Source organism: Saccostrea cucullata, unplaced genomic scaffold (assembly GCF_032062105.1).
Source record: "Saccostrea cucullata isolate Sc308-1 unplaced genomic scaffold, CSIRO_AGI_Scuc_v1 ctg1328, whole genome shotgun sequence".
Taxonomy (NCBI): Eukaryota; Metazoa; Mollusca; class Bivalvia; order Ostreida; family Ostreidae; genus Saccostrea; species Saccostrea cuccullata.
Genome location: NW_026921711.1, coordinates 36,106 through 63,377, shown reverse-complemented (window position 1 = coordinate 63,377; position 27,272 = coordinate 36,106). Strand labels below are relative to the sequence as shown.

Sequence of the window (27,272 nt, the reverse complement as noted above, 5' to 3'; positions counted from 1 at the left end):
TTAAATTCAGTTTGCAAGTATTGAAAATCAACCCGAGAATACTGCCATCCCCAGATGGAGGCTGCGAATACGCTGCTTTTGTATTGGCGCCGGTTCTGACGTTTTCATGACACGTTTAATATTATAATCGTGAAAAGGCCTGAAGAATGTCAAATACTTTGGACTATCAGTAACCATACTTTAACCGTTATCAGAAAAATAAACTCTCTGTTCAAGACCTTTTATTGGTTTGAATAATATATATATGTAACCAGGAAACAAACTACAAAATCAATTTACATTAAAAATTTCAAATTTTATGTAAAAAACTTTTATGAACAAAAATATTTATATATTCAAACTAATTATATGCAAATGTTAAAATAAAAGGGATCAAAGTAAGTGAGTAAGATTGTAATCATTCGGGAAAAAAATCATTATTAGGAAATAAACTGGGAATTATAAAAACATATCAATATAGAGAAACTTTTTATGAAATTCTCAAAACATCCCAGGATGGTAGATTCAACACTATTGAAAATAAATTCAAGAAAACTTTAAAAAATCTTTTACATAAATTGTATTTATAGATTATAACTTTTCGTAAGAAAAAACTTTAATCTAAATTATTCATACAATTAGCCATTTTTTCAAGAATTGAATGCAATACACTTAACAAAACTTCTAAGTGTTCACTCTAATAAATGTATTTATTTAAAAACTACTTTATAGAATGGTATGATATTTTCAAATTATTACAACAAATGAGTCTTCTGAGCAATTTTAGAAAGAAAATTCAACATCACCGATGAAAACCAATGTTCCGTGACGAAGCATAAAAACAATAAATCTGTACTTTGCAGCACGTGTTTTGTGTAATAAGCATCTTTTTGTGATCATTATCAAATTTTAAAAACTGGTTTCACTAAAAAACACAAAACATTGGCAAAATAACCATTGATGTAGAAGGGAGAGCCGTTGGAATATTGATATCTGGACCATCTTCCCACCACGTTTTACTCATTTTTATTTAAGTGCTTAATTGTACTTGATATTACTTTTAAAAATTATCAAACAATATCAAAAACCCATTTAAACACATTTTTGTATAGGCTGTGCTCATTTTTTCATCACCAATTTATCACAATTTGAAAGTTTTTGACAAAATTTAACCACACCGGAAGTGACCTTAATATTCATCTTGGGAGAAAATTTCACGTTATACAAGGTAAAGAGAGTGTTCAAGTGTCCTGAAAAAATCTTAAAAACATGGAAAAAAATCCATTTCAATCGTACGAAAATGATAAGAAATCGGTGTTCATGGCAGTCTTATATCAGCTCAAGCAGTCTGAATTATCCTTAAAGTGACGCACTTACGTGCTAAACACCCAAGGATAAGTACCAAAAGGTACTTGTGTGACGATACACTTCAAATTCCTGGATCTGAATCCCATTGAACACATTTGGGATTTTAAAAGAAATGTCAGAGCCCCCCCCCCCCCACCTTTTTCTTCACAATTTCAATGGTTTGGAAAGATCCAGTATGCAGAACATGTAGGTGTGGCAGCAGATGGGTCAATCTCCTATTCTGGGGTACATTGTATCCAAGAATAAAGATTGTCTTGAAGTAATAAGAAGCGAGTAGTGGGTCTTACTCCATCGAGATTTTTTGTGCGAATTTTCATTTTGAGGGTACGTCATTTAATTGACACTTTGCTTAAAATTCTGCCGAGATACTTACATGAAATTTACGCAACATTGAACTTAAATATGCATCATTAACCAAGAATTAAAGAAATTATTTATTGTTTGCATTTGTTCTTTAAAACTTCAAAAATGTGACGTGAACACTTAGAAGTTTGGTTCAGTGTATATATGTACAGTTCAAAAAGTTTCATCAATCATTTTAATGCAAATTCTCATCCTTAATTAGATTTAAGTTTATGGTGCATATTCAGCAGTTGAAAATGTTGTTTATTCAAAAATAAACTATGTCTAAGGTACATGCAGGACTGATTCTACATATATCTATTTGCTATACACTTACAGTTTGTAGTTTCTTAGGGAATAAAAGGGAAAATTTATAACATCAAATAATCTATTTTGTTTTTCTTTACTCAGCTACTCGGAATCAAAGTCAACAAAGTTAGAAATAAACTCATGAAAAATAATAATAATACACTTTTCAACATAAGCCATATTTTCACATGTCTCAAACTTCAATAATCAAGTATTTTTTATGCATCAATTACAATCTCATGAAAATGTTTCATACTAAGTTCACACTTTAAATGTTATCTCTCCACACACATATATATTTATGTAACGATACATGGAAATTATCTCTATTCTACCAGTTTCTAGAAAATGTTAATTTACTCAGTTGAACAGTTGATTAATGCATGCTTTATTTCTTCTGCAACATCTTTCATGAACTTAAGCTTTTTAGCAAGGTTGATTAACTTTTTTTGGTTTGCAATTATTCTTTCTCGGTTTTCGGATAGTTCTTTGATCGTTTCCTCGATAAATTTTATTCTTCTTTGCAAAATAACATCTGTGATTTTTGATATCAATTTATTCAATGCATCTCCATGGTTGCTTTCCATTGAATTGCACATTTTGGATCTAAATATTGATTTACATTTTTCATATTCTTTATCTATTAGTTTCTTTTTTCTACTATCTCTTCCTAAAAATGCAATGACTGGTGCCGCAAAAGGAACTGAGGCTACAGCTATGGCAACGCCTGCCGCCAGTAGTGGAAACCATATAGGAGACGTAGCTATTACCCCTGCAACGTACGGTGCTACTGATTCCTCTTTATAGTTAATTTCTCCCTTCGAATTGCTTCCTCTTATTTCTCTCTTCGAATAGCTCTTATCGACAGTCCCTGTCCATTCGTTTTCTATTTTTCCTATTTCAAAGGAAATTTCTTTATAGAATTCCAATATGTCATCTTTGATACTCTTGAACTCCTCAATTACATCGGGAGACCGAACTTTTTCATTTATGTAGTGGTCAATTCTATTTTGGACGTCGTCACTTAGTGTGGTTGGAACATAGGTTACCTCCATTATAGGCTCCCAACCCTTTGGATTCAAGATTCTCTCTTTACCATTATCCGATGACATGTATTCAAAACTATCATTTGCTACTTGTTCTATAAAACATTGAATACGTTTTCGCCAGCAATGGCTTTTCTGGAAAAAAAAAGTTGAATTAATGTCAATTATTCATCTCCAAGTGAATAGTTTCGGCGTTTCTCTATGCGTCTAAAAATTTTTCTATGAGTTTGTTTACAAAAATCAAAAAAATTGATGCTCGAAATTACTGAAAGTCTTATCAATTGCAACCATCAATATGTATATCAAAATTAAGTAATTTTTCAAGAAGGCATTTACTTATTTGCAACTTCATTTTTTCCCTGCTACGACGGTTTGTTCATAAAATTGCATAGGCCACTACATTTAATTTTCTAGCCAAAGTTATTAAATAGAAATAAATTGCAAATATGAAATCCCATCTTAGAAGAATTACACGCTTAGTGTGGACTTTCAGTAAGGCGTGGCATTCTCGACGTTACCTAATTGGTTTCTGAAATTTACACAGCTTCCCTTCACTGTTGAAACATACATATGATAGAAATGCGGCCGAATGTCAACTGGTGTAGTAAATAGCCAATTAAAAGTTCTCTCACGGAACAGACGTGGGGCATAAGTCGTCTGATCGTTATTAACAAACAATTTATGTTCCTGTATTATTAATTTCGTAACCAATGAGAATCTAGTAAGTATTCTCCATTACGTAGCGCCGAGAAAGTCACGCCTACTGAAAGTCCAAAGATAGGGTAAAATACTCATAAAGGTAAAAGGTGAAGATAACAGTAATCTATCTTTTAACAAAGCCCGATCTAGTTGGACTGCGCATACGTTTTAAGGCAGCGTCGACTCAGGCACGTCACAGTACCCTTGACTGCCGTCACAATTGAACACAATAGCGTCACAATTAAAATGACGTCAAATTGCGCTAAAATGTTTCACTGATCTTGCATACCTGGTAACTCTATCGACTGTACATGTTGATTGATTGATTGATTGATTGTATATTGTTTAACGTCCCTCTTGAGAATTTTTCACTCATATGGAGACGTCACCGTATGCCGGTGAAGGGCTTCAAATTTAGACCTATACTCGGCACTCAGGGCCATTGAGCAGTGAGGGTTCTTTATCGTGCCAGCGCCTACCGTGACACGGGACCTACGTTTTTAAGGTCATATCCGAAAGACCTGTGACTTTCACTTCTAGTGCCGAGCGCTTGGCGAAGGAACAGTCACTACCTTTGTTTACGTCTTAGGTATGACGTGGGGCCGCGAACGAGAATCGAATCCGGGCCTCCCGATCACGAAGCGAACGCTCTACCACTAGGCTACCGTGACCGGTATTGTACATGTTGAAAGCTGTTATTTCTTTTATTTACATGTTTTTTACAATTTTTTCTAAATTAATAAACAACTTTTAAACATGATTTATTTTGAGGTTTCAATTTCTTGGTCCATACTAATTAATTTTTCCTTGTTTTATTTCGATTTGCGTGATAGTTTAAAAAAACACTTCAACCAAAAGTAAACGATTTTAGTCTTTCTCCTTGAACATGTTAAGTGTTTATACACACCTTTTTTTCTATTATTGAGGACTTACATATGCATGGATAAGCTTGATTTAAAAAAAAATCAGTCTACGAATCATTTAAATGCTACCCCTGAAATATTTTTTTTTCTATATTAGTAAAATTCGTCATTTGTCGCCTTTTACCCCCCCCCCTTTTCATTCCACCTATAACAACAACGAGTGTAAAGGGAAAAAAAGATAAAATTATTGCAAAATGTAAGAATTATTTATTTTTTATAGAAACTAATACAGTATTGCAATCGTTTGTTGATGTAATGTACAGCCATGGTGACTTATTTAATATCTAGTTAGATAGAATAAGTCCTAATTTTGTGTTTTGATACGCCCACTTTTCACTGCAATAAAGACTACTTTCAATTTTCTTTTAATTTTTTATAAGAAGAATGAAAATTGCATGATTTATGTGAAAAGCAAAACATTTCACCGTGTAATTTTTTTATTTTCATTTTTTTTATTGGATAGTTTTACTATGTAATTGTGTAAAAAATTACAAAAAATGGTCCATATCTTGACAGTCCCTCCATTTGACTACAATAAAGGCAAGGTAATAAAATTTCATTCTAATTTTTCTTAGCATAATACATACAAAAATATTTCCAAAAATTAAAAATTTTTATCATTCCGTTTTCGTAATTTTCAACTAGATCAGGCCTCGTTAAAAACATCCCCCTAATAAACAACACAAATACCGTATAAGTAGAAATTCTAGCAATGATTTAATTTTGGCATTATTAGCGAGGGCGCTAAAATTAAATATCGCTAAAAATTAATTAAGAAATAAAGTCCGCGTTTTCGTGAATGTTGCAGAATAACCTCCGAGGTCGAGAAATGTTGTTTGAAATATAAAAGCCGAGGCGTTAGCCGAGGCTTTTATATTTCAAACAACATTTCGACACCGAGGAGGTTATTCTGCATCATTCACGACAACAAGGACTTTATTTCTATTCTACCAATGGCCTTAAATACGGCCGATTGTTTCCTCTATAGAGAAACGAATTAGGTCACCATGTCTCGATTACGCTGTTCTTTTAAACACCAGAGAGAAATTTTGTTGACTTACCTATATATGGAATGCAGATGATTTGAGCTTTCGTTGCATCAAAAATAGTCTTTTTTAATTACAAATTTGTTCGTAATATGTATTGATCAGTTAAAATGAATATACAAAAACAAAATCATGTTCTTGTTTTACTGCTAAAATCACGTTGTTTAATGTGTAGGGAGGTCCGTGGAATAGCCCGCTTAACTATAAAAACCGACATTCATCAGCATCTTGATGCAATTTACAGTGTTTATACTGCAAAAGACGACACGTCGATGCGGTCTAAACAAGTATTTCATTCTACAGCCGAACATGCATTTGAATTGTTCAGATTTGATACGTGTTTCTGATCTGATAATTTTTTGATGACGTTCGTGATTTATTGGAGAATAATGTCTGGCGGCTTCCTTTGAAGATTTCAGTAACCGTGGTAGAATTGCGTATAATTTGTAATAGCTTCTTTAATATGCATTTTAAAATCGCTAAAATAACATCTCGCTAAAAATAAGTTACAAGTTTTTAAGGACAAATCGCTAAATTTGCGTCTCGCTAAAATTTCCACTGAAACGGTATATGATGAGGGCAAAAAAGATGGACCCTTGGCAAATCAAGTGGGAGGATCAGTAGCTAAAAAGTAAGCATTCCTTTATAACAGATCACTCTTATTGTGAGATCTATGATTTGAGTAATCCGTAGTCAAAGAGTCTATATTTTAAAAAAAACAAAGACCTTACATTTGGTATAAAACCATTCAGAAACAAGAGGCCCACGGACCTTATAGGTCACCTGAGTATCATGTAACAACTTTCCAGCGATTGTATTTGGTTCGTGTTTTAATCCAAAAGCCATGAAATTAACAAATTTTGAAAGAGGCACCATTGCTTACATGTATCAAGGGGCATATTTCAAAGCATTAATTTATTTTTAGTCAAAGTACCCCCCTGGTACCCCAGACCCAGCGGCCCTGAAATTATCTAATTTGAAAGAGGCCCCTTTCTTCATTATAAGGCCAGCATTTTTTTATGTTTAGGTTTAGTTATGAACATGAGGATAAAAAAGTCCCAAAGGAGAAGGAAATAAAATAAAATTTGATAAATCAATTATTAACATTTGTACCTTCTCTTTTTATGCTATTCTAATAGGCTCCTTACCACTGGACACATAATGCTTACAAATAGGAAAGTAGAACATTTAATTGCTTATTTCATCATCTGCCAGTTTGGGCTAGTTATATAAATTTTTTGATGTTGGTCAAAATATATTTTTAAAAAGTCTTTAAAAGTCTTTCAATATGTCTTCATTTTTTAATATGTGTTAGGTAAATGTGTAGACATTGTTCTGACATTTACTTGATGCCTAAAATTATAATTCCTATCATAAAACAGACAGGGAGTTTTGGGGAGTAAGGTGAACATTTTTTCAATTAAGTGTAAAATAATTTTTCAGGCTAGCTGATACAAATGATACTACATGCCTGTATATATTTGTATATTCTAGCCTTTCAATAGTTGAATTTTTTTTATTTCTTCGGGTTATTGTTTATTTCTTCCTCAAATGGACTTAACTTCTCCCATAGTTTTATTCATTACATCTGATGCGTAAGCAACCCTTTTCTGAAGAATGATGCTCAGACTGTAAGCTATGACAGAGACCTAAACAATGTCGCTGGAAATATGCAATAGCTACCACGGGCAGTTTAAAACCTGGGGGAGGAAAATAATTTACAGACAGATACTTTTGAAACGAATACATAATTATCTCACCATCATGTCATTGTGCAACAGAGTCGTCAGCATTTTATCTGTCCTTTGAACGGGTGAAACGTTTTGAACGGCACTCGTATGGATGAATTTTACACTAATCCAAGCTATCTTCTCAGATCTATCATCTAGCTTTATTTACCCGCCGTTTAATCCTAAAACCGGAAGTGCGAGTTCATAAATTGGAAATCTCGATCCCGACTCAAATTTGACATCGGAAAAAAAATTGTTTTATTTTTTTCTGAAAATTCAAAACCTGGAGCGGAGGGTTTGTAAAACTGAAAATAAAATAAATCATGACCTTAAATATGTAATTAGATCATTAGAATATTAACCAGGAGCAAAGGATAAGATGTTCAAAGAATTCATGCATTTCACTATATAATCATGTGAGCCCCACCCTAAAACAAGAACCCCTGACCCTTGGGCCATAAAATTCACAATTTTGGTAGAGGCCCTCTTGCTCATCATAACTATGTACTTAGTTTATTTAATACCCAGGAGCAGAGAAGAAGATTTTCAAAGAATTCATGTATTTTCACTATATAATCAATAGAGCCCCGCCCTAACACCCGAACCCCTGACCCTGGGGCCAATAAATTCACAATTTTGGTAGAGGCACTCTTGCTCATTATAACTATGTACTTAGCTGGTTTATTTAATACCCAGGAGCAGAGAAGAAGACTTTCAAAGAAATAATGCATTTTCAGTACCTACTTATTTAGCCCCGCCCTAGCACTAGAACCCCTGACCCCAGGGCCATGAATTTCACAATTTTGGTAGAGGACTCGTTGCTAATTACAAACATGCAAACAGTTTGACTGCTTGATGTCCATGAGTGAAGAAAAAGATTTTTAAAGATTCCATTAATTTTAGTGGTTTTGGCCCCACCCCTCAGGCCCCAGCGGGGCAGGGATCATGAAATTCACAATTTTTGTTTCCCTTAACCCAAAGATGCTTTGTGCCATATTTGGTTGAGATTGGTTCAGTGGTTGCAGAGAAGAAGCTGAAAATGTTCAAATGTTAACACACAACGCAGGACGACGGACGAAAACAGATACAATAGGTCACCTGAGTTTGCTCAGGTGACCTAAAAATACGACCCAAGGATAAGTCATGCTTGCTGACATGCACATTATGATAGCCATAGAGTACAAGAAATCCCGACTTTAAATTAGGTTATTGAAATTCTTGTAACTTTAGATGATTCGAGTACCGTTTTGCATTTTTCTCTGAGCAAATCAATCTGCATTTGATGCTGTTTACTTTTTTCCTCTTGTTCATCTTTGGTTTTATTTATGAGTACTTGTCTAGTTCGAACTCCTGTGCAAACATCATCCAACAGTGTATGAAGGTACCTGAAAATGAAGTGCAAAACAACTGAGACACATAACTCACTTTATTTTATTATTAATTAAAGTCTGTTCGTTTTGTCGTAAATGTACGGCTTTAACACGGCACACTTTGTATTCAAATATATTTGCATACATACATTACATAAATTAACACATACCCATCTACTTACATATACTCCACAATTTCTAAATCCCTCCCTCTCTTCCTCTCTTTCTCAACATTTGTTCATTTATCCATTTATCAATCACTGGGTGAAAAAAGTGGTTTCCCATCATGGGAAACTTTATGGAAACCACATGGAAACCTCAAGTTTACATCATGTTTCCCAGTGGTTTCCGTAGCGGATGCTAGGTTATTCCGCCAAGTTTCCGTGACACGGAAACCCCCTACGCTCCGATTCCATAAGGTAACCCGAACCACGGAAACCTCTGTAAACCTGAAGTTTCCAGAACATCCATGTAGTTTCCCGTAATGGGAAACCTGAAGATTCCACTGGTTTCTAGAATCAGGAAACTTGATGGAATCGGAGCGTAGGGGGTTTCCGTGGAATGGAAACTTGGTGGAATCTTTAGGTTTCCTTTTACGGGAAACTACATGGAAGCTCGGGAAACCTCATGATTCCTAAAGTTTCCTTGACTCAGGAAACCATATGGAATCGGAGCGTAGGGGGTTTCCGTGGAATGGAAACTTGATGGAATCTTTAGGTTTCCTTATACTGGAAACTACATGGAAGCTCGGGAAACCTAACGATTCCTAAAGTTTCCATGACTCAGGAAACCATATGGAATAAGAGCGTAGTGGTTTCCGTGGAATGGAAACTTAACGGAATCTTAAGGTTTTCTTTTATGGGAAACTACATGGAAGCTCGTGAAACCTTATGATTCCTGAAGTTTCCTTGACTCAGGAAACTATATGGAACTTGTGTAGCACTTTCTGTGTGGCGGAAACTTGGTGGAATTATCTGGAGTCTCATTCCTGGTGGAAATTACTGGGAAACTTCAAGATTCCCTAACCTTTCTAAAGGAAGCAATGTGAAATAATGCGTATTCTTTTAAAAATCTATCAAAAAAATGTATTACATGTAAAAGAAAAAAGCATTACCATTTTATATTTTTAATAATTCATTTGATGTACAAAAACTGTAACTGAATTTTTCAATGATATCAAAATATTAAATAAATTCATATATCTTAGATAAACAATGGAACAGTCTTTCACATTTAAGTCCATTCATAAGGGTCATTAAGTACTTCTTTCAACATCAGTTTCCTGGTTTTCTTCACATCACCTATGATCTGCAATATTCATACAAAATTATTATATGATGTCAGAATTATAATGCTTGAATATAACTTAGAAATCTGAAAGATCAGTCAATGTCCTTTAATATACCAATATCAATAATTACTTTCCATGACCATGATACATATGATTTCAGCATTTAATGTATCTCTTTAATATTTAATGCTTTATGATAAGTGAAAAAAAATAACATAATATAAATAATGTTTTCAGCCTTATTATGTCATCGAGAATATATTACTACATGTATCTCATACTAAGAGCCCTGCTTTAAGTTTGATTTATAGTTTGAGAGAAAACATACTGTACACAGGGTTATTTTCGCCCGTCTTACTTTCGCCCTTTCACACTTGCGAACAATTTTGCCCCGTTTTAAATTCGCCCAGTCATAGTTATTGTTAACAAAATATTACTGTATTCTTTGAACTCGCCCCGTTTTAAATTCGCCCAAATGAGGGTAGGGTGAAAGGGGCGTAAATAAAACGTGGGCGAAAATTTCCCTGTATACAGTACCCTTTATAATAACAAAAATATTAGGTAGAGATTTTTTTTTTAATTTTGATATTCGACCTAGAAATTGGTTGAAGATCATTGCAGACCCTCCATCCCATTGCACAAAAGCTAGATTACACCAGGGGAGAAATATACTCTGGACTACGATTTTAAATAAAGATATACAGTAGATTTTGATACTGACCTTTGACCTAGAAAATTAGTCCAAGGTCACTCTTCATCCTCTATCCACAGGCTCTCTGTAGTTTAAGTTTGAGAGAGAAATATGCACAGAACAAGTGATTTCAGATGGAGTGATGGGTAGACACTGTCTAAGGGCATCCACAGAACAGGACCTAAAAATAATGCAATATATATGTTTTACAGTATATATACACATGTACTTGTATGTTAATGATTTATCATATGCTGCATTGGACACATATGATTTTATCATGGTTTAAGTATACATGTATCTTATGAGAAATTTTATACCGGTATTGCATGTACGCTCAGTTTATTTAAGAAATAAATAACAAGTTTATAAACTTGAATCTTCAATGGGAGAGATACCACAAATGTATATATAAACAAGTAATTTAATTTTTTTTTTACATATATTGACCAACATTATTTACATCCATTCTTCATGTTCATGAATTGGCTGATCAAAATTCAGTCAGTTTTAGATCTATATGATATACCACAAAGGACTTTCACATTTACAAAAGTTATTCCCCTTCGCAGGGTCGATCTGGGTCAACCTGCTTAAGACGCTGTTTTCCCTATTTAACCGTATCAACTTTGAGGGACAATATCTTAGAAATAAAATCTGTATGAACATTATCATTATGACTTTCATGTTGCCCCCATACTCTGGCAATACAGATACAGATCGTAATTGTCCAATATTTTTGAAGATTGAAAATATTAACAAGTAACTTACAAAGGACAAAGTGGGGAAAATGAGCGATACGCCGACAATTGGAGGAAACTCTTAGGAATGTGAAATTCGTCTATTGGTGATGACAATTCCTGTTTTAATGTCACTGAAAAATTAAGAGACATTAAAAATTTAAGCCCTATTGTCATACACGCATGCTGTTTTTTCATCCATATAACCTTTTAGTATCATAAAATTTACCAAAATTTAATACTTCAAATAATTTCATTGAATATCTATAAAATAAAGGAAACTCTAAAAACTTAGTGACTTGCAGAAATTATTCCTTGAAGAGAAAAAAATCTATCATATTTCACATAAATATGTGCATAATGAGCCTTTTTTATTCATTTAGAACATATAGTATGTGCCTCATTTCCCCAAGAAATTTTCAAAGACAATGGACTATGACTGTAAGCAGAAATCATTGCTGTTTACTTACATTGGAAAATTTATGAAAATAATTAATTTCCTATTTATTTTTTTTTAAAATAATGCTAAAAATAATTTAATCTATTAAAAATAATCTAACTGACTGTAAAATAACATTTTTCATAATCTTAATCTATGGGCAGATCACTTTAACTTCATAAAACTACCTGATATTAAAGTAGAACTCTTTAGTGTGCAGTTTTTAGAGCTTCCTTTAAGTAATCAAAATACTGACCAGCAAGAAATCAGTTAATAAGCATTTCCTTTTTTCATTCAAATTTTTGTAGAGATCTCAGAGTTTTTTCCTGTTCAATTCAGGTTCAAGACGACTAAGTTTTATTGAAGTGTGTGTATTAGAGAACTGATTGTATGTCAATCATAGCAATACACACATATCATGGAGGGGGCAAATTGTTTCAGCCCTAGCTTTTACATTAAACTTCTTGTAGCTCACAGCTGATATACCACAGTTCAGTATTTAAATAAAATTTAGAATCTTTTTTTTTTTCAGGCAATTGTCATATACATACTAATCATGAATGAATTACCACTTACCAAATGACCACATCCTGAATCATCATACATTTTCTATAATTTTATCTCACAGGTTTTCTTTTAAAGTCACACAGTTTTCTTCTCTCTGAAATGATAAATTATGTCCAGGTACTATTGCATTCTAATTTAAACTAATTATGTAATAGCATTAGCAACAACTGAGATGGAAGAAAAAATAACCAGAAGTCTCTGTCAAGACTGTAGCTCTACTGGTTTGTACTTATCAAAAACTGATGCACAGAATTATGTATCTTAGTATAATCTACTTGTGTGCCAAGTTATATTGAAATCAGACTAAAATTTAAGGAGGAGTAGTGTTTGCAGACAGACGGACGGACAGCTAGACAGATGGACGGACGCATTACTATCGCATAAGCTCTTCTGGTTTCTGACAAGTAGAGCTAAAAACAAGATGCGCTTGTGAAACACAGCAACAAAGTTCGAAAATGCAATTTTTTTAGCATATTGTTACAGGTCACTGTCAAGATCACATAATCATTGTCCTTGTTGCCATTTGAAAGCACTTCATTAGTGGAGTATGCATACTAAATATGAAGCCACTATCTCGTATAGTTCTAAAATTATGGTGAAGGTTTAAGTTGACCACAGACACTCAGACAGACACACAGATATACAGTTATGGCAAAAGTTTGAACATTATAACTTGGTATACACACAGACACTTCAAGGTATCAAGGGTAAAATTCACAGCACAGCGGGACTGCATTTTGACTTCAAGGGATCAAGTCTTTCGAGAGATCAGGAGTTCGATAAATCAAGAGCAAATCTGCTTAGTTATATAGTGGAAAAAATCGGGACCGGAGACTCACTTCAAGCGATCAAGAACTTCCGAAAAATCGAAGTTCAAGCTATCAAGTGTTACCTATTCATACAGATATAAGAAGCATCTTATTATTTGCAATTTTGACCTAATGACAGCTAAATCTGTTCAGTAAGACAATACTGTGTACATGTATGTAAGTAGTTTTATTGTGCATGATTATTTACTTACTGTCTTGATCTTCTCAACTTGAAGTGTTCTGTATTTTATTACCAAGTTTGTAATAAACATAATGAAACATACCCTTTTCCACATCACATCCTGTATCAGACCTTTGACCAATATCAGCCCTAGGGCCTCTGTTCCTCTGGCTGATATTGGTGTCTCGGGCTAGGATGTGATATGGAAAAGAGTATGTATAATTCGCTATACATTGTCCTACTCAGGTCAATAATTCGCTATACATTGTCCTACTCAGGTCAATAATTGTGAAAAAACTGATAATTCAAGCTGATGATTCATTTGCATTTCTTGACATACTATAATTATTAATTCACTATTAGGCTTTTCTTTTTTTACATCTTCATCTCAACAGGTTAGACATTACAAAAAAAAAAATCTTTTGAGCAGTAAACTATTCATTAAACAATAAAACAAACCTAATCTCTTCAGAAAAGTGGACAGGCTTTCACCTACATTCACTTTTTTATGTATATTTTTCCTCCATATCATCGTCATGCATGCTATTCCCTACAATCTATTCCAACTGTTCTGATGATGATATCCTTCATGAATAATCGGATAAGCTGAGATTGAAGACACTTTTTGTAAAAATATCGATGCTTTTATCAAAGTTTTGAACCAAAAATATTTCATTTATACCTTGCCATAAGTCTTAAGTTCCAAAAAACAAGAGTTGGCTATCCGAAAAGTCAGAAAAACACATGTATTCAAACCGGATGTTCTACGGTCTGAATTTAACTACGAAACCATGCTCGGTGAAACTATTATCATCCGGATAATTTGAGCGGGGTTAAAAATATACTTTTTTTTAATTCCGAAAAGTATTCATTTATATATAGAGAGAGAACATACATATGTAGCATACATTTTAATAAACATGATAAAAGGCGAAACGTTGCCATTTTACAACATACAGCATGCACATGCACGGTGCCTTTGGGGCCTCCATAATCAAAGTTATGCTATATCATTGTCTCAAATTTTTCTCTCTCTCTCTCTTTCTCTCTGCAATATATACACTTAACAATTTAAAACTTAGGTATCCAACTTTTCAAAATGGCGTCAGAGCAAAAGTTGCCTCCGATAGTGAAGATTTGTTGTTGCCAGATATTACAACTATTTACCGTAAAAAGTTAACAAAAATATACGTACACTAATCCTTCATAGTTGGCCATTGCATTTATCACAGTCTTAAAGACACTGGGTGGTGAAACCATCTTTACTTTTCACATTTACCAGCTGCTTACACCTTCTTCTTCGTCCTTCTCGATCCTCCAAAAATGGCGCCTCGGGAAATTGACCAATGAAATAAAGCGCCTACAGAGCGATGCAGGATGGGAAATATAAACTGTTGAGATCTTATATTAGAATTTAATTAAGTTTTCCCCTTTTCATGGAATAAAAAGAGGGGCTCCTAAATATTTTTGCCGATATGATGTGTAGGCCTAGTATATTTAGAAAATAAGCGGTTAAATACATGAGGCAAGAGCAGAAAAAAAATTCTTGCTCGACACCTCAACTTATTTGCCTTCGGGATATGGGTTTCGGGGCTTGGTTGTTTTTAGTTGCCGTCCTTGCTGAAAGTACCCCCCCCCCTCTCCCCGCTTCTTTTAACTGTTACATGTATGATTATGAATTTATAATGTCACACTAAAAGATGTTAAATTTTTAAAAGCACATATTTTTTATTGTGAACTTTCCACAGGAATCCTAAAAGGCATGAAAATGAGCTACAATTATAATATGATTATCAAGAATTTTTTTTTATTTCAGTAGTGATGATTGAAAAGTTCGGTGATTAATAATTCATTGCTAATAAATTGTTGTGTTTTTTTAGGGGGGGGGGTTAAATTACTAATTGAACTCCCTCCTTTTCGGGGTTTAATTAGATTTTGAGCCTGCTATCAATATTACTGGTGGACCTGCTAGACTTTTCTCTAATTGCTACATGTACATTGTACTTTAAACTCCTTGGCTTTTAGCTAAAAAAAATTTCACACATCATTTTAACACGTAAAATTGTTTTAAAAATGAATCAGAATATGTTGAAAACCTTTTTCTTAGGAGAGTTATATCTCTAGGTGGAACAAAACTAACATCTTATCAAAGGCAGGAAAATATAACAGTATTTTAATTCAGTATTTTAGTCGTGATTGGTATAAGTGAAGTCATGGGAAAGATTATGTCGAAAGTCATCTATACTCGTTGATGTGTAGGGCTGTACTTATGCATACAGCTTTAGCTGCTGGTCCCGCCCTGTATTCTTTAATGTTTTTTTTTTCGTTAAGAAATCTGGTAAGGTATGCTAGTAAAAATAAAATCCCGGTTAGTTTATTACTCTAACGGAAATTACTTTCCTACAGGCCTGAAGATCAAGTCTATTAGTCACGCAAGTTTTTTTTTTTTAAAGAGTAGCATGTCGGCGAATAAAAATAAAGTAGTGTACAACATAGATAAAGAAATGTTTGTTGAAGTATTGACAAACTTCATACCTTTATAGAATGAAATCAACAAAAAGTGCACAAAAATACAATCGTGACAATTATACAATGAATTAATTATACAATTAATTATTTTAATAGATTGCCTTAGCATGCACTACTTTAAAATCCACTGTTCTTAAGGAAAACAAAATCATGCAAAATATTATAGACTTTCCTTTATCTAGAGCAATGGCCTTTGGAGAAAAAAAATGTCTGAAAATTTTAAAGTTTGTTAAATATAATGTATGTGCATTTATGACCCTACATTGTAATTTCATGCGAAAAGTGCAGGCGTTTTACTAAACGGGGATCTGCATACATATTTAAACAAAAAAAGGAAAGACCAAAAAAAAAAAAAAAAAAAAACGTTTTATCTGATGAATTATATTATAAACATTTATCTAATAAATGTCTTTGTAGTACGTTAGATTACAAATTTCACACAAAAAACCCATCAACAATATTAAATACAGTTTTGATTTCACATTGATCTATTAACGTCATTCTGATTTAATATAATTATACACGACGAGAATTAAGATCTATTCAATACCTATAGAAAATTATTTAATTTCTAAAGACACATGAGAGAGGATAGGTTTATTTTAAATCAGTAATGAAAATTGAAATAAAAATTCTAAATAGTTTGATCTTTCATTGAACTTCTTAAATGTAGGTTATTTTATAAATATGTTCTCTTGTATAACTTTATTTATGGAATATACAATTTTTTAAATGATAAAAGAAACACGAATCATCATCTTAATTTAAAAGAATTTTCGGTCGGAGACTGTGTGTGTACATGCTCGACGACAGCCCATTGTTCCCTTTAGGTACAAAACCGTCTCAATTCACATAGAATATACAAAAAATACACAGTGACAGGTGTCTTCGCGGCACGTGTCTCCACCTGAAATGGCACGTGAGGACAGGTGTCCCTAATCACACAGGCCGACCATAGTGACTTTTTCAAAAGCGTGTTTTTGTTGTTTTTTTTTTTTTGGGGGGGGGGGGGCTTCTCAAGGAAAAAATGAAAAGCAACCCACCCACCCCCAATAATAAAAATAATAATTTAATAAATTAAAAAAAAAACAATATTCACTATTAATAGTAAAATACTAGTATGATAATACTCAACCCCCAGCCAATTCGATGAATGATTCTTATCTGACCAGTTTATATTAATATATTAATTCATATTAAAACAAAATCTTTATCACTTTCTAAACTTGTATTTAAAAACTTGAAACACTAAAAATGTAATTTTGACAAACCAACTGAAGTATTTTTTTTCCTGACGGATTACCCCGGTATATAAGAAATGCCAACCTCTGGTATCTAACACAAATGCCTAGTAAGGTACCTTGATGTCTTGTGAATACATGTAATTATGTATAAATAATTCTTCAATGTCAGTTGCAAAATACTGGAAAAAAATTTAATTATTTTATTGAGGAACGTCTCACCTGTTCTTAATCAGTAATCGTAATTTGACATATTTCTTTATTTACTTTTTAATCGATCTTTTTAGTAAACCTTTTCTGTAAATAATTTCATTAAATGTACCCTTTACATGAAAGAAGGAAAAAGACCAGACTAACTACAATGTATAAAATTGATGAAAACCAAGTTCCTGAATATCTCACTGATATAATCCCTAACCTACGATGTAATTCATCAAGTTACAGTACGAGAAACTCGCAGAACTATAACATACCCAAATGCAGATTGCAAGCTTACAAATCAACTTTCGTTCCCCTTGTTATTGAAGAATGGAACTCATTACCTCTTAATGTAAGAAATTCTCCCTCGTTATCTATTTTTAAAAAGTCTATTTCTTTCAATAAACAAATGCCACCCTCTTACTTCAGTTATGGAAATCGACGCTTAAATATAATACACACGAGGCTTAGACATAACTGTGTGCTTAATAGCGATCTTTTTCGATGTAATGTAATCTTGAGTCCACTATGTTCTTGTGGAAGAGTGGAGGATTCTCATCATTATTTCTTCTCATGCAAAAAATATACAGAAGCCAGGAAAGAATTTTTTGACAAATTTTTGCGAATGGGTAAATTACACACTGTCGATACTCACACTTTACTCTGGGGAGACAAATCGTTAAATGATTTTGAAAATGAATACCTATTCTCTATTGTACAAACTTTCATTAAAAAGTCAGGACGATTTGGTTGATACAATAATTATTTCTAATTGTAAATCTTATACAGCATGTCTATTTCATATGAAATGTATTCTATTGAATGTGTTTCACTCTGATTATTATATATTATTATTATATTATTATTATTATTATTATTATTGTTATTTCATTTTAAGCTGAAACCCATGTATGTAAATATGTTTGGTATAATGTATATGTAGGGAAAGGGCGTAATAAGTTTTTAGAACTTTTGCCCAATCCCATTTGTAAAGTATAATCAATAAAATATGTTCAAATCAAATCAAATGTACCCTTCCTTAGCTCTTCCATTTTTTCAAAGGAACATTCATCATAGACAGAAATGATTGATTTCTACATAACTGCATGCACTTACTTTTTTCTATTCCACTTCACGCATTCTATATGAGTTTACCAAAACTTATGTGATTTAATTCAAAATTGAATTGAATTAAATAGAATTAAGTAAAATAAAATTAAATTAAAATTGAATTGCGTTCACGGTGCTGAAATATTAAATTAATCACACAGAAATACACATCTAGTTATTTTAACTGTTTGAAGTTAATTATTTTGATACAGCATGTAAACATTTTTGAAATATTTCTATCATTGGTAAAAATATGGTAACATAATTAAATATTTAACTTTTTTGTAAAATAAAAGGTAGGTGGGTTAGTATTGAGATTTACTTTCAAAGTGTCCCTGCCTGGGAAACATGGGGGAAACTACACATTGGTGGCTTCCATGTCGGAAATCTGTATGGAAACCACTGAGGCATGTTTACATGGTTTCCTATCTTGGGAAACTTACGGGAAACCACAGGTTGGTTTTTCCATATCGGGAATCTACATGGAAACCACCGGGGCATGTTTCCATGGTTTCCTATCTTGGGAAACTTACGGGAAACCACAGGTTGATTGTTTCCATGTCGGGAATCTATGTGGAAACCACCGGGGTATGTTTCCATGGTTTCCTATCTTGGGAAACTTACGGGAAACCACAGGTTGATTGTTTCCATGTCGGGAATCTATGTGGAAACCACTATGTGGTTTCCATAAAATGGAAACTATATGGAAACTACTGATGTCACGATTCCCATATGTTTCCATCGGGTTTCCAAATTTGGGAAACCTGGCTTTTCATCCTGTGAATTCGTCCGTCACTCCATAGTTCCGTCCATACATACATACGTACATAAATACATACACCCAAAAAAAGCGTGCAAAAGAAAAACGTCCTTAACCTCTTGATGAGACGTGCTCATAAAACCACTCTAATGAGTTCAAAGAAGAAGTTTTAAGTAAATACCTAAAGTGTTCCGTAGTTCTTATATTTTCATTTTCCTTAACAATCTTTTCTAAAGACTTTCGGAATTGATTAAACTCCTGAGTTGCAGTTTCCTTTTGATATACCTAAAATATAAAAAAGAAAGGATTGTATTTTACAGTTGTATTCTTTTTTTAAGTTTAAATAAATTGGTTTTTAGTGTATTTGAATATACATGTACGAGTGTTATTTTAAACGTACTTGAACAATGACATTTTTACCAAATAAAAATGAATGGTTCAATTAAATACCAAAATATTATCTAAGAAATCCAAGTCAGAATAGCTTGGAATGCATTGTTTGAAAATATTTTTGTAAAATTCCTGGTCATTAAAGGTCGCCGATAGTGATAGTTTCTTGAAGTTAATAAACAAAATAACAGCAAAAATAATCTAAAAATAATTTTAAACCAAATTTCAATATATTTGCATATTTTAGATGATCTACTATTGATAAAAGAAGTAGTCTTGTCTAATAAACAGGAATTCAGTACTATAATATCTTACATCTGTTAGATTCATTCTGAAGATATTTTCTTTCCTAACTGAAGGCCACTGTCTAAGAATCCTCTCTGATAATTTTTTCCAAGTTTTTTCGACCTCGTCTTCATCGCTGCTGTCATCTGGATCTTTCTTTATGGAATCCCATTTATTTGTTATGAAGATGACACTTCGTTGATCAAAGCAAGGCATTTCGTCATCCATTTGCAAGTTGGTAATGGCTTTTAATATTTCTGGAAGCTATGAAACATTTTAGTGCAATCGTTGTTTCTTTTGTTTTAACATATATATCTAATAATCTATTTAAATGATGGAAGAGAAACCTAGTACTGTAAAACGAGAAAATTTGGCACATACATATTTTAGCGCAAACGCAAGTGGGAATGCATTAGCGCAAATAAATTTTAGCGCTTGCACATGTCAATAAAATATTTATACGTATTTTATATTTCATTTTTTTTAATCCACACCCGTATTTGATTTTATGGTTAGTCGAGCACGGAAACACATAAGTACTACCGTATATAAGTAAACATTCGTAAACTTTACCGCGGTACGTGTTCCTGTCACATGGACGTGACACAATGTTAAATATTTATTTTATTTCTATTTTCTATTAAAAGAAATGGAGAATTTACTCATTTAAAATCATATTAAAACAATGCATGCATCGACAGAAAATTACTTCGATAAAACGGTAATCCTAATCAGGTATTGTCTGCGCATAGCGCATGCGTGAGGAAGGGGGGCAGCTTTAAAAATCGCAGAGAAAATTTACTCGAATTTAATACAATATACATCGTGGTTTGTATATAAGATCACCTGGATTTGTTGTTTAAACGTGTAGTAATGTGTGTGGAAACCTATCTGAGACATAGCACTGCGAAATGCCTAGAAAAGGGAAAAGGAAAGTTCATGTGAGTAGTACTCAATCATTGCATGTTCCTAGTATCCATGATATGGAGAGTCAATTGAGTAACAGTAATAGTAGTATCAGCCTTAGTGCACCAACGGCAGTTGCATCTACACCAACTGCAAACTTTCAAAACAACTGTCAAGGAAATAATTTTCAACCCTATGGGTCCCCGGGACCACAGAGTCAATTTGCTTTGTACTTATCCCCTATACCACTAGTACCAAACCCCCCACAACACCAATATCAGCACGTTGATATTCTTGAGACTTTGAAAGTCATGTCGAATCGATTAGAAGAAGTATCTACTAAACTAAACAAATTAGATCATATTGAAAGGAGACTCAATGAACTGGAACGGAATGTCAACACAGAGTTAAAAGAAATGAAGGGCATGGTCAACGGGGTGGAAGAGTGTGTGACACATATTAGTAAACAGTATGATGATCAAACGAGGGAAGTCAAAGAAATGAAGAAATCTGTTAGTAACATAAGGAACGAAAATGAAATGATCTTGAATGAATTAGAAATGGTGAGGAATAAATTCGAGGATTTGAACGAACGCCACTTAGATCTACAAACCAGATCGATGAGAGACAACCTCGTATTTAGTGGTATACCGGAGACTGAAGAGGAAAATACAGAAGAAGTACTGAAAGAGTTCATACGTGCAGAAATGAATATCACAGAAGTTCCACAGTTCCACAGGGTACACCGAATGGGGAAGAGTCTACCGGATAAACACAGACCAATCGTCGCAAAGTTCGTGCTGCATAAAGAAAGAGAAATAATGAGAAAGGCCGCCCCATCAAGCTTAGAGGGAAAGGGATTTGGCGTTAACGAGCAATTTCCTAGGGAAATTAACGAGCGCAGGAAAGTTCTATATCCCCACTACAAAAAAGCGAAACAACAAGGGAAGAAGGCTGTGATGATCGTGGACAAACTTATCATAGATAGCAAACGATTCTTTCCACCAACTGGTAAATTCGTGGCTGATCCAGGCTCCAATCAAGTTCCGATGCAGGTAAACCACGGAGAGCAACAACAAACAATTATTAATGAAAGTAAAAACTCAAGTAACTCTCTCAGATCAAAAGACACTTTTAATGTAAAATTGGTTTCCATTAATATTTGTGGGCTAAATACAAAACTCCAATCTCCTGATTTTCTTGATTTTGTTAATAAATATGATATAGTGTGCCTTACAGAAACCAAAACCGATAAAGCTGACATAATTGACATTCCAAATTTTAGTGCATTTTGTAAGCATAGAACAAATTTATCATTTCGGAAATCCGGGGGAATAGTTATGTATATTAGAGATTCAATTGCTAAAAACTGTAACATTGTTAATAATGAATGTGATAATATACTTTGGGTCCAAATTGAAGGTAAAGCATTCGGAATCAATGAACATATATTAATAGGTACAGTATATATACCGCCTGTAAACTCTAGAGTTTCGTCTTGTGAAATATTTGCTTTTTGTATCATTATATGCTGATGATACTATTTTGTTATCTGAAAACCCAGATGATTTTCAATACATGCTTAACACTTTTTCTAAATATTGCAAGAAATGGCATCTTAAGGTTAATAGTAAGAAAACAAAAGTCATAATATTTGGTAAAGGGAAAAATAATGTCCCTTTTACATTTGAAGGCTCTAAGCTTGATATAGTTGATAACTTTAAATATTTGGGTGTTACATTTTGTAAAAGTAATTCTTTTAATTTGAATACTAAAGAATTATAAGATAAAGCTATTAAAGCTATGTATGGTGTTATTGGTAGATGTAGAAAACATAACTTATCAATTGATTGTAAATTAGACATGTTTGATAAAATTGTCAAACCAATACTCTTATATGGGTGCGAAATATGGGGTTTTCACAATACTAAACTGATAGAGAAATTACACCTAAAATTTTGTAAACATATTCTGAGCCTGAAAACATCAACACCAAACTTTATGGTGTATGGAGAACTTGGTAGACACCCTTTATTAATTGATATCAAAGTTAGAATGATCTCATTTTGGGGTAAACTCATCAATGCTCAGTGCTCTAAATTATCAGCAAAGCTTTTATGTGCATTGAAATTACATAAGAATCCATGGTGTGACTTTGTACAGAGAATTTTAGATGAATGTGGATTGACTTATGTCTGGTATGAAAATTCAATTAATATATCTTGGCTTAAAAATAAAGTATATACCATTCTTTTAGATCAGTTTAAACAAACATGGTTTAGTGAAGTGCAAACTTCCCCTAAAGGTTTGAACTATAGAATCTTTAAAAAATCATTAATTTTTGAAGACTATTTGTTGAATTTGCCTCCAAAACAATCCAAGAAATATTGTTTATTTAGAACTGGGAATACAAAATTACCAATTGAGACTGGTAGATGGTTTAACATCCCTAGAGAAAACAGAATTTGTAAATTATGTAATAGCAGTGACATTGGGGATGAATTTCACTACTTATTTAAATGTACTGATGTGTCTATAAAGAACGCAAGAGTCATGTATTTGTCAAAATATTTTTATTCGAATCCAAATATTTTGAAATTTGAAATGCTTTTTAATGTAACCAATACTTATCAACTCGGCAATATTTGTAAATTGTTAAACATTATAATTGAGAGAGTTAGCTCTCTTGGTTGATATTACTCTGTTATCCTTTCTTCATGCATGTAATATTTTCATGTTCATTGTACTGTATATATCTTCTCTTCACTGGTTTGTCAGTTATGAGAATAAAGTTCAAGTTCAAGCAAGCTCAATCGCCATGCTTGATTGCATTGTTTACCTCGAGGCGATAGATGGTTGACACGCCGAGAAGCCAAACTTTGAAGGTGCTAATGATAATAACTACTACTGGGGTAACAATAGTTCAAGTAAATTATAATTTGGCAGAACTTTCTGTCTTCCGAACATGTGCAGTACTGTCTAGTGTGTATATAAATTCCAATGACCCTTCGACATTACGTAATCGGGCGTTCCGGTTTACATGTACTTATGTAAAAGCTTTAAACACGCACAAAAATGATATTTAGAAATCCTTTAGTGCACAATAAATTTTAGCGCTCAGGGAGTCTTGCGCCAAAGGCGCTAAAATTAATAGTGCGCCAAATATTCTCGTTTTCCAGTATGTGACTTTTGTTTACATTACTGATTCTATATCTATGAAATTAAAATGATTGAAATTTAATTTCTAAATTTCTTTCGCAGTAAGTAGATGAATATAAAATGATATTACATGTACAGTTATTTTAAAAAAATCGACAAGCGAAATAAAGTTTTAGAAAGAAAAATAAATCACAAACATAACAAACAGAAATTAAGCTAAAAGATCCATTGCCAAAGCCCAAGAAAATCTAAGGCATCAGACCAATGAGATAGAGTTGTTTGTGAAAACGACACTGTTATATGTATTTCTTTAATTTTGTAAAAAATATTCGTGGATCTTTAACTACAGAAAATGTAAATGTGTATTAGTTTTGTACTGATCGTTTAGTAAATTTTATTCAATTTATTTAAAATTTTTCAACGTGAAAAATTTTTGTTTTGTTTTTTTTTACATTCAGAGATATCGACGATTCTTAAATCAGTTAACAATTTTTAATTTATTATTTGTTGTTTCGATCTATCACATTAAACTTGACATTAAAGAACTTACAGATTTCTATTAATAAGTTCAATATTTGCAAGTTTTGCAAGTAAATAAAAAATGACGGCAAAATAACAATTTATTATTATGACAATTCCTACATCTTCAACTTCCATGATATACAAACAAAATACTTTAGCAAAATGTCATTTTAACGTTCATATTTACTCCAAGAAAAAAAGATTTGCAAGATCAAACTCTACGAATAAATGCTGCTAATTACAATTTCTTCTTCGAAGCCTGCTCTGAAAATAAGTCGTGGTACAAAGGCATTAACAATCATGTATAAAGGCAACTTTTTGCAAGATCTTAGTACAATAACTGTTGCAAAAACAATCGATCGATGGGTCAAAGGATGCTTTTCTTAAGAAATTTTAGTTTATTTTTATCACACATTTTCCTCTGTATTTTACGTTTACACACACATGGCTATGGGCAAGCTCCATCAAACCTAATTCAAGCTCTTTATAAAAGGTCTATGCATACATTCCTCAGAAATGGTATAATTCTATCGGATATTCAGCATAATTGGTGCTCGTTTCATTCATTTTCAAAATAACTTTTTTTTTCAAATGCATATAGCATAATGTCCAAATCAATTTCTAAAGAGTCCTTTCACGGTAACTAAGGTAGTACTCTACTGCACGGTAAATTAATAACGTTAAGCGAAGTTTTGTTGATAGATAATTTAATGACGTTTTTTAAACAATTGCTTTAACGTCATATTTCACCAAAATATATCATTTTGTAAATGAGTTGTACAAGTACAGTAGTTATGGTGAAAGGGTCTATTAATACTTAATTTGAATTACTCTGTCTCTTTGCATCCCTCCTGCACTTGCCACATTGATCACAAATATGAAAGAAACAGCATTTGGCAAGTATTCCATTAACTTTTGACTGACTTTTCCAGAGCCTCCGATTCCTGGTGTATCAACCATTATTGTGTTACCCTGGGAGATGATATTGAATTGAATATTATTTGCGTTTAAATTGTATTAAATATAAAATAATAAAAACAAGGTCTTGTCATTTCCAAACGTAAAAATATCTTTTGATACATTATTATAAATACCTTTAAAAAGGGTACTGGTAATCCAATATCAACACTTTTATACTTTCTACTGTCTTTTTCAATGGTCATATCTGTAAGATTCTTCAGTGTATCTCGAAGAGTTTTTTCCCCTTTCCTTGTTAGTACATCAATGTCACTCATATCTCTGCGCTCAACCTCACCATTTTCTAACTCAGTTTTTATCATAACTTTGTCAGAGTTTCGTATTTTGCAGACTGTTGATGTAGATTCCATGTTTCTTCCTTTAAAAATTCTCATTTCTAGTATTTTATTAATAAGGGTGGATTTTCCCGCGCTTGTTTCTCCTGTTAAGAGAATTTCAAACCTCACTTAAAAGAACTTTAATTGTATTCTTTTAAGTGAGGTTCATGAAATGTTTGATGAGATCAATCTAAAGCCCTGCATGTATCATTTTCCTTCAAATTATACCAAAAACTTATTAGCATTAATTTTATTACATGACTTTCTTTAAGTTTCAGAATGCATTAACAAAAACATAAATAAAACAATTATATTTTAGCACTTCTAGTGATTTTCAAAATGATTTTTGCTAGAAGCACTGCAGTTAGGAATCCAACACTAATGTCACTTATTGTACTTTGATATTTGAAACAAAGCTAAAATGTACCTGCTACAACAATGCCATGATCTGATCTCAAAATATCCTTCTGTCGCTTAGCAATAGACGTCTTATAATCTGGGGATGCTTTTTCCAGGCATTGTCTTAGGTTTGTGTCGTATTCCTCACTTTCAATGATCTCCATTAAGTCATCAAACATTGTAATTATCTCTTTCTGAATATCGTTGTTACTCCTGGTAAGTCTTTTTTTAATTAATTGACTACATTTTGAAGAAAAAAGATAAACCAATTAAGTTATACACTTCCGTTGCAAGATATTACGAAGGGAAAAAACCTTAGCATGCTTTGTATGGAAAGGTGGCGATATTATTTTTTTCCGCCTGCTGTGAAAATGAAATCTTTGTGCTAATATCCTTGAATCATTATAAGATGTCGATATAGGTGATATTGTGCAGCATAACTTTCACTCTTACTGCATATAACTTAATTTAAGTGCAACTGAGTCGTTAAAAAGATATGTCACACAGCAGGAGTAAGTAACTTTGAAAATTATAATTTAGAAAATGCACTCAGTTCTTCAAATGAAACCGTTCTGAATGGGCCACAACGCTCACATTATTTACATGCATGTTCTCTGCAAAAGAGGGGTTAAGCATGTGACCGTATGGGTGTACGTGTATCTAAGGAAATCCCCTAATTTACTACGTTATCACTTTTTCTGACAATGATATTCTACAGGTTGTATACAACGCGTAGATTCAAAAGTACACGGAGGTGAGAACTTGTACTTCTCAAAATCAAAGTATATATTATATTATTTTCAGGTGGTATTTGGTACGAAGTTAAGAGTTTATTCAATAAATCTTACAAGTCTTTTTAAATGAAAGTCATAGAACTATTTGATACAAATGGATTGTAAAGTGACTTGCTGAAATGTTGTTTTACACGTACCGTACACGTGAGGTTTT

General features: G+C 32.8%; 1 protein-coding gene and 1 long non-coding RNA gene across 4 annotated transcripts; both read right to left on the bottom strand.

Moving 5' to 3' along the window:
- Positions 1–9,922: 9,922 nt before the first annotated feature.
- Positions 9,923–15,035, bottom strand: LOC134260621 (uncharacterized). 3 transcript variants are annotated; one of them, XR_009990585.1, is made up of 5 exons: positions 14,726–15,035; positions 12,550–12,634; positions 11,566–11,668; positions 10,825–10,975; positions 9,923–10,120 (listed from the first exon to the last, which is right to left on the bottom strand). It is a non-coding gene; the product is annotated as an uncharacterized LOC134260621 (long non-coding RNA). The 3 variants fall into 3 exon arrangements; XR_009990584.1 differs by lacking the exon at positions 14,726–15,035 and adding an exon at positions 13,990–14,263; XR_009990586.1 differs by lacking the exon at positions 14,726–15,035 and adding an exon at positions 14,213–14,257.
- A 3,897-nt stretch (positions 15,036–18,932) lies between these two features.
- On the bottom strand, positions 18,933–26,537 carry LOC134260624 (uncharacterized protein in xynA 3'region-like). The gene is made up of 6 exons (XM_062743177.1): positions 26,353–26,537; positions 25,725–26,029; positions 25,462–25,602; positions 20,074–20,307; positions 19,550–19,653; positions 18,933–18,996 (listed from the first exon to the last, which is right to left on the bottom strand). The coding sequence occupies exons 1-6, from the start codon at positions 26,501–26,503 to the stop codon at positions 18,933–18,935; spliced, it is 999 nt and encodes a 332-aa protein (XP_062599161.1). The 5' UTR covers positions 26,504–26,537.
- Positions 26,538–27,272: the final 735 nt, after the last annotated feature.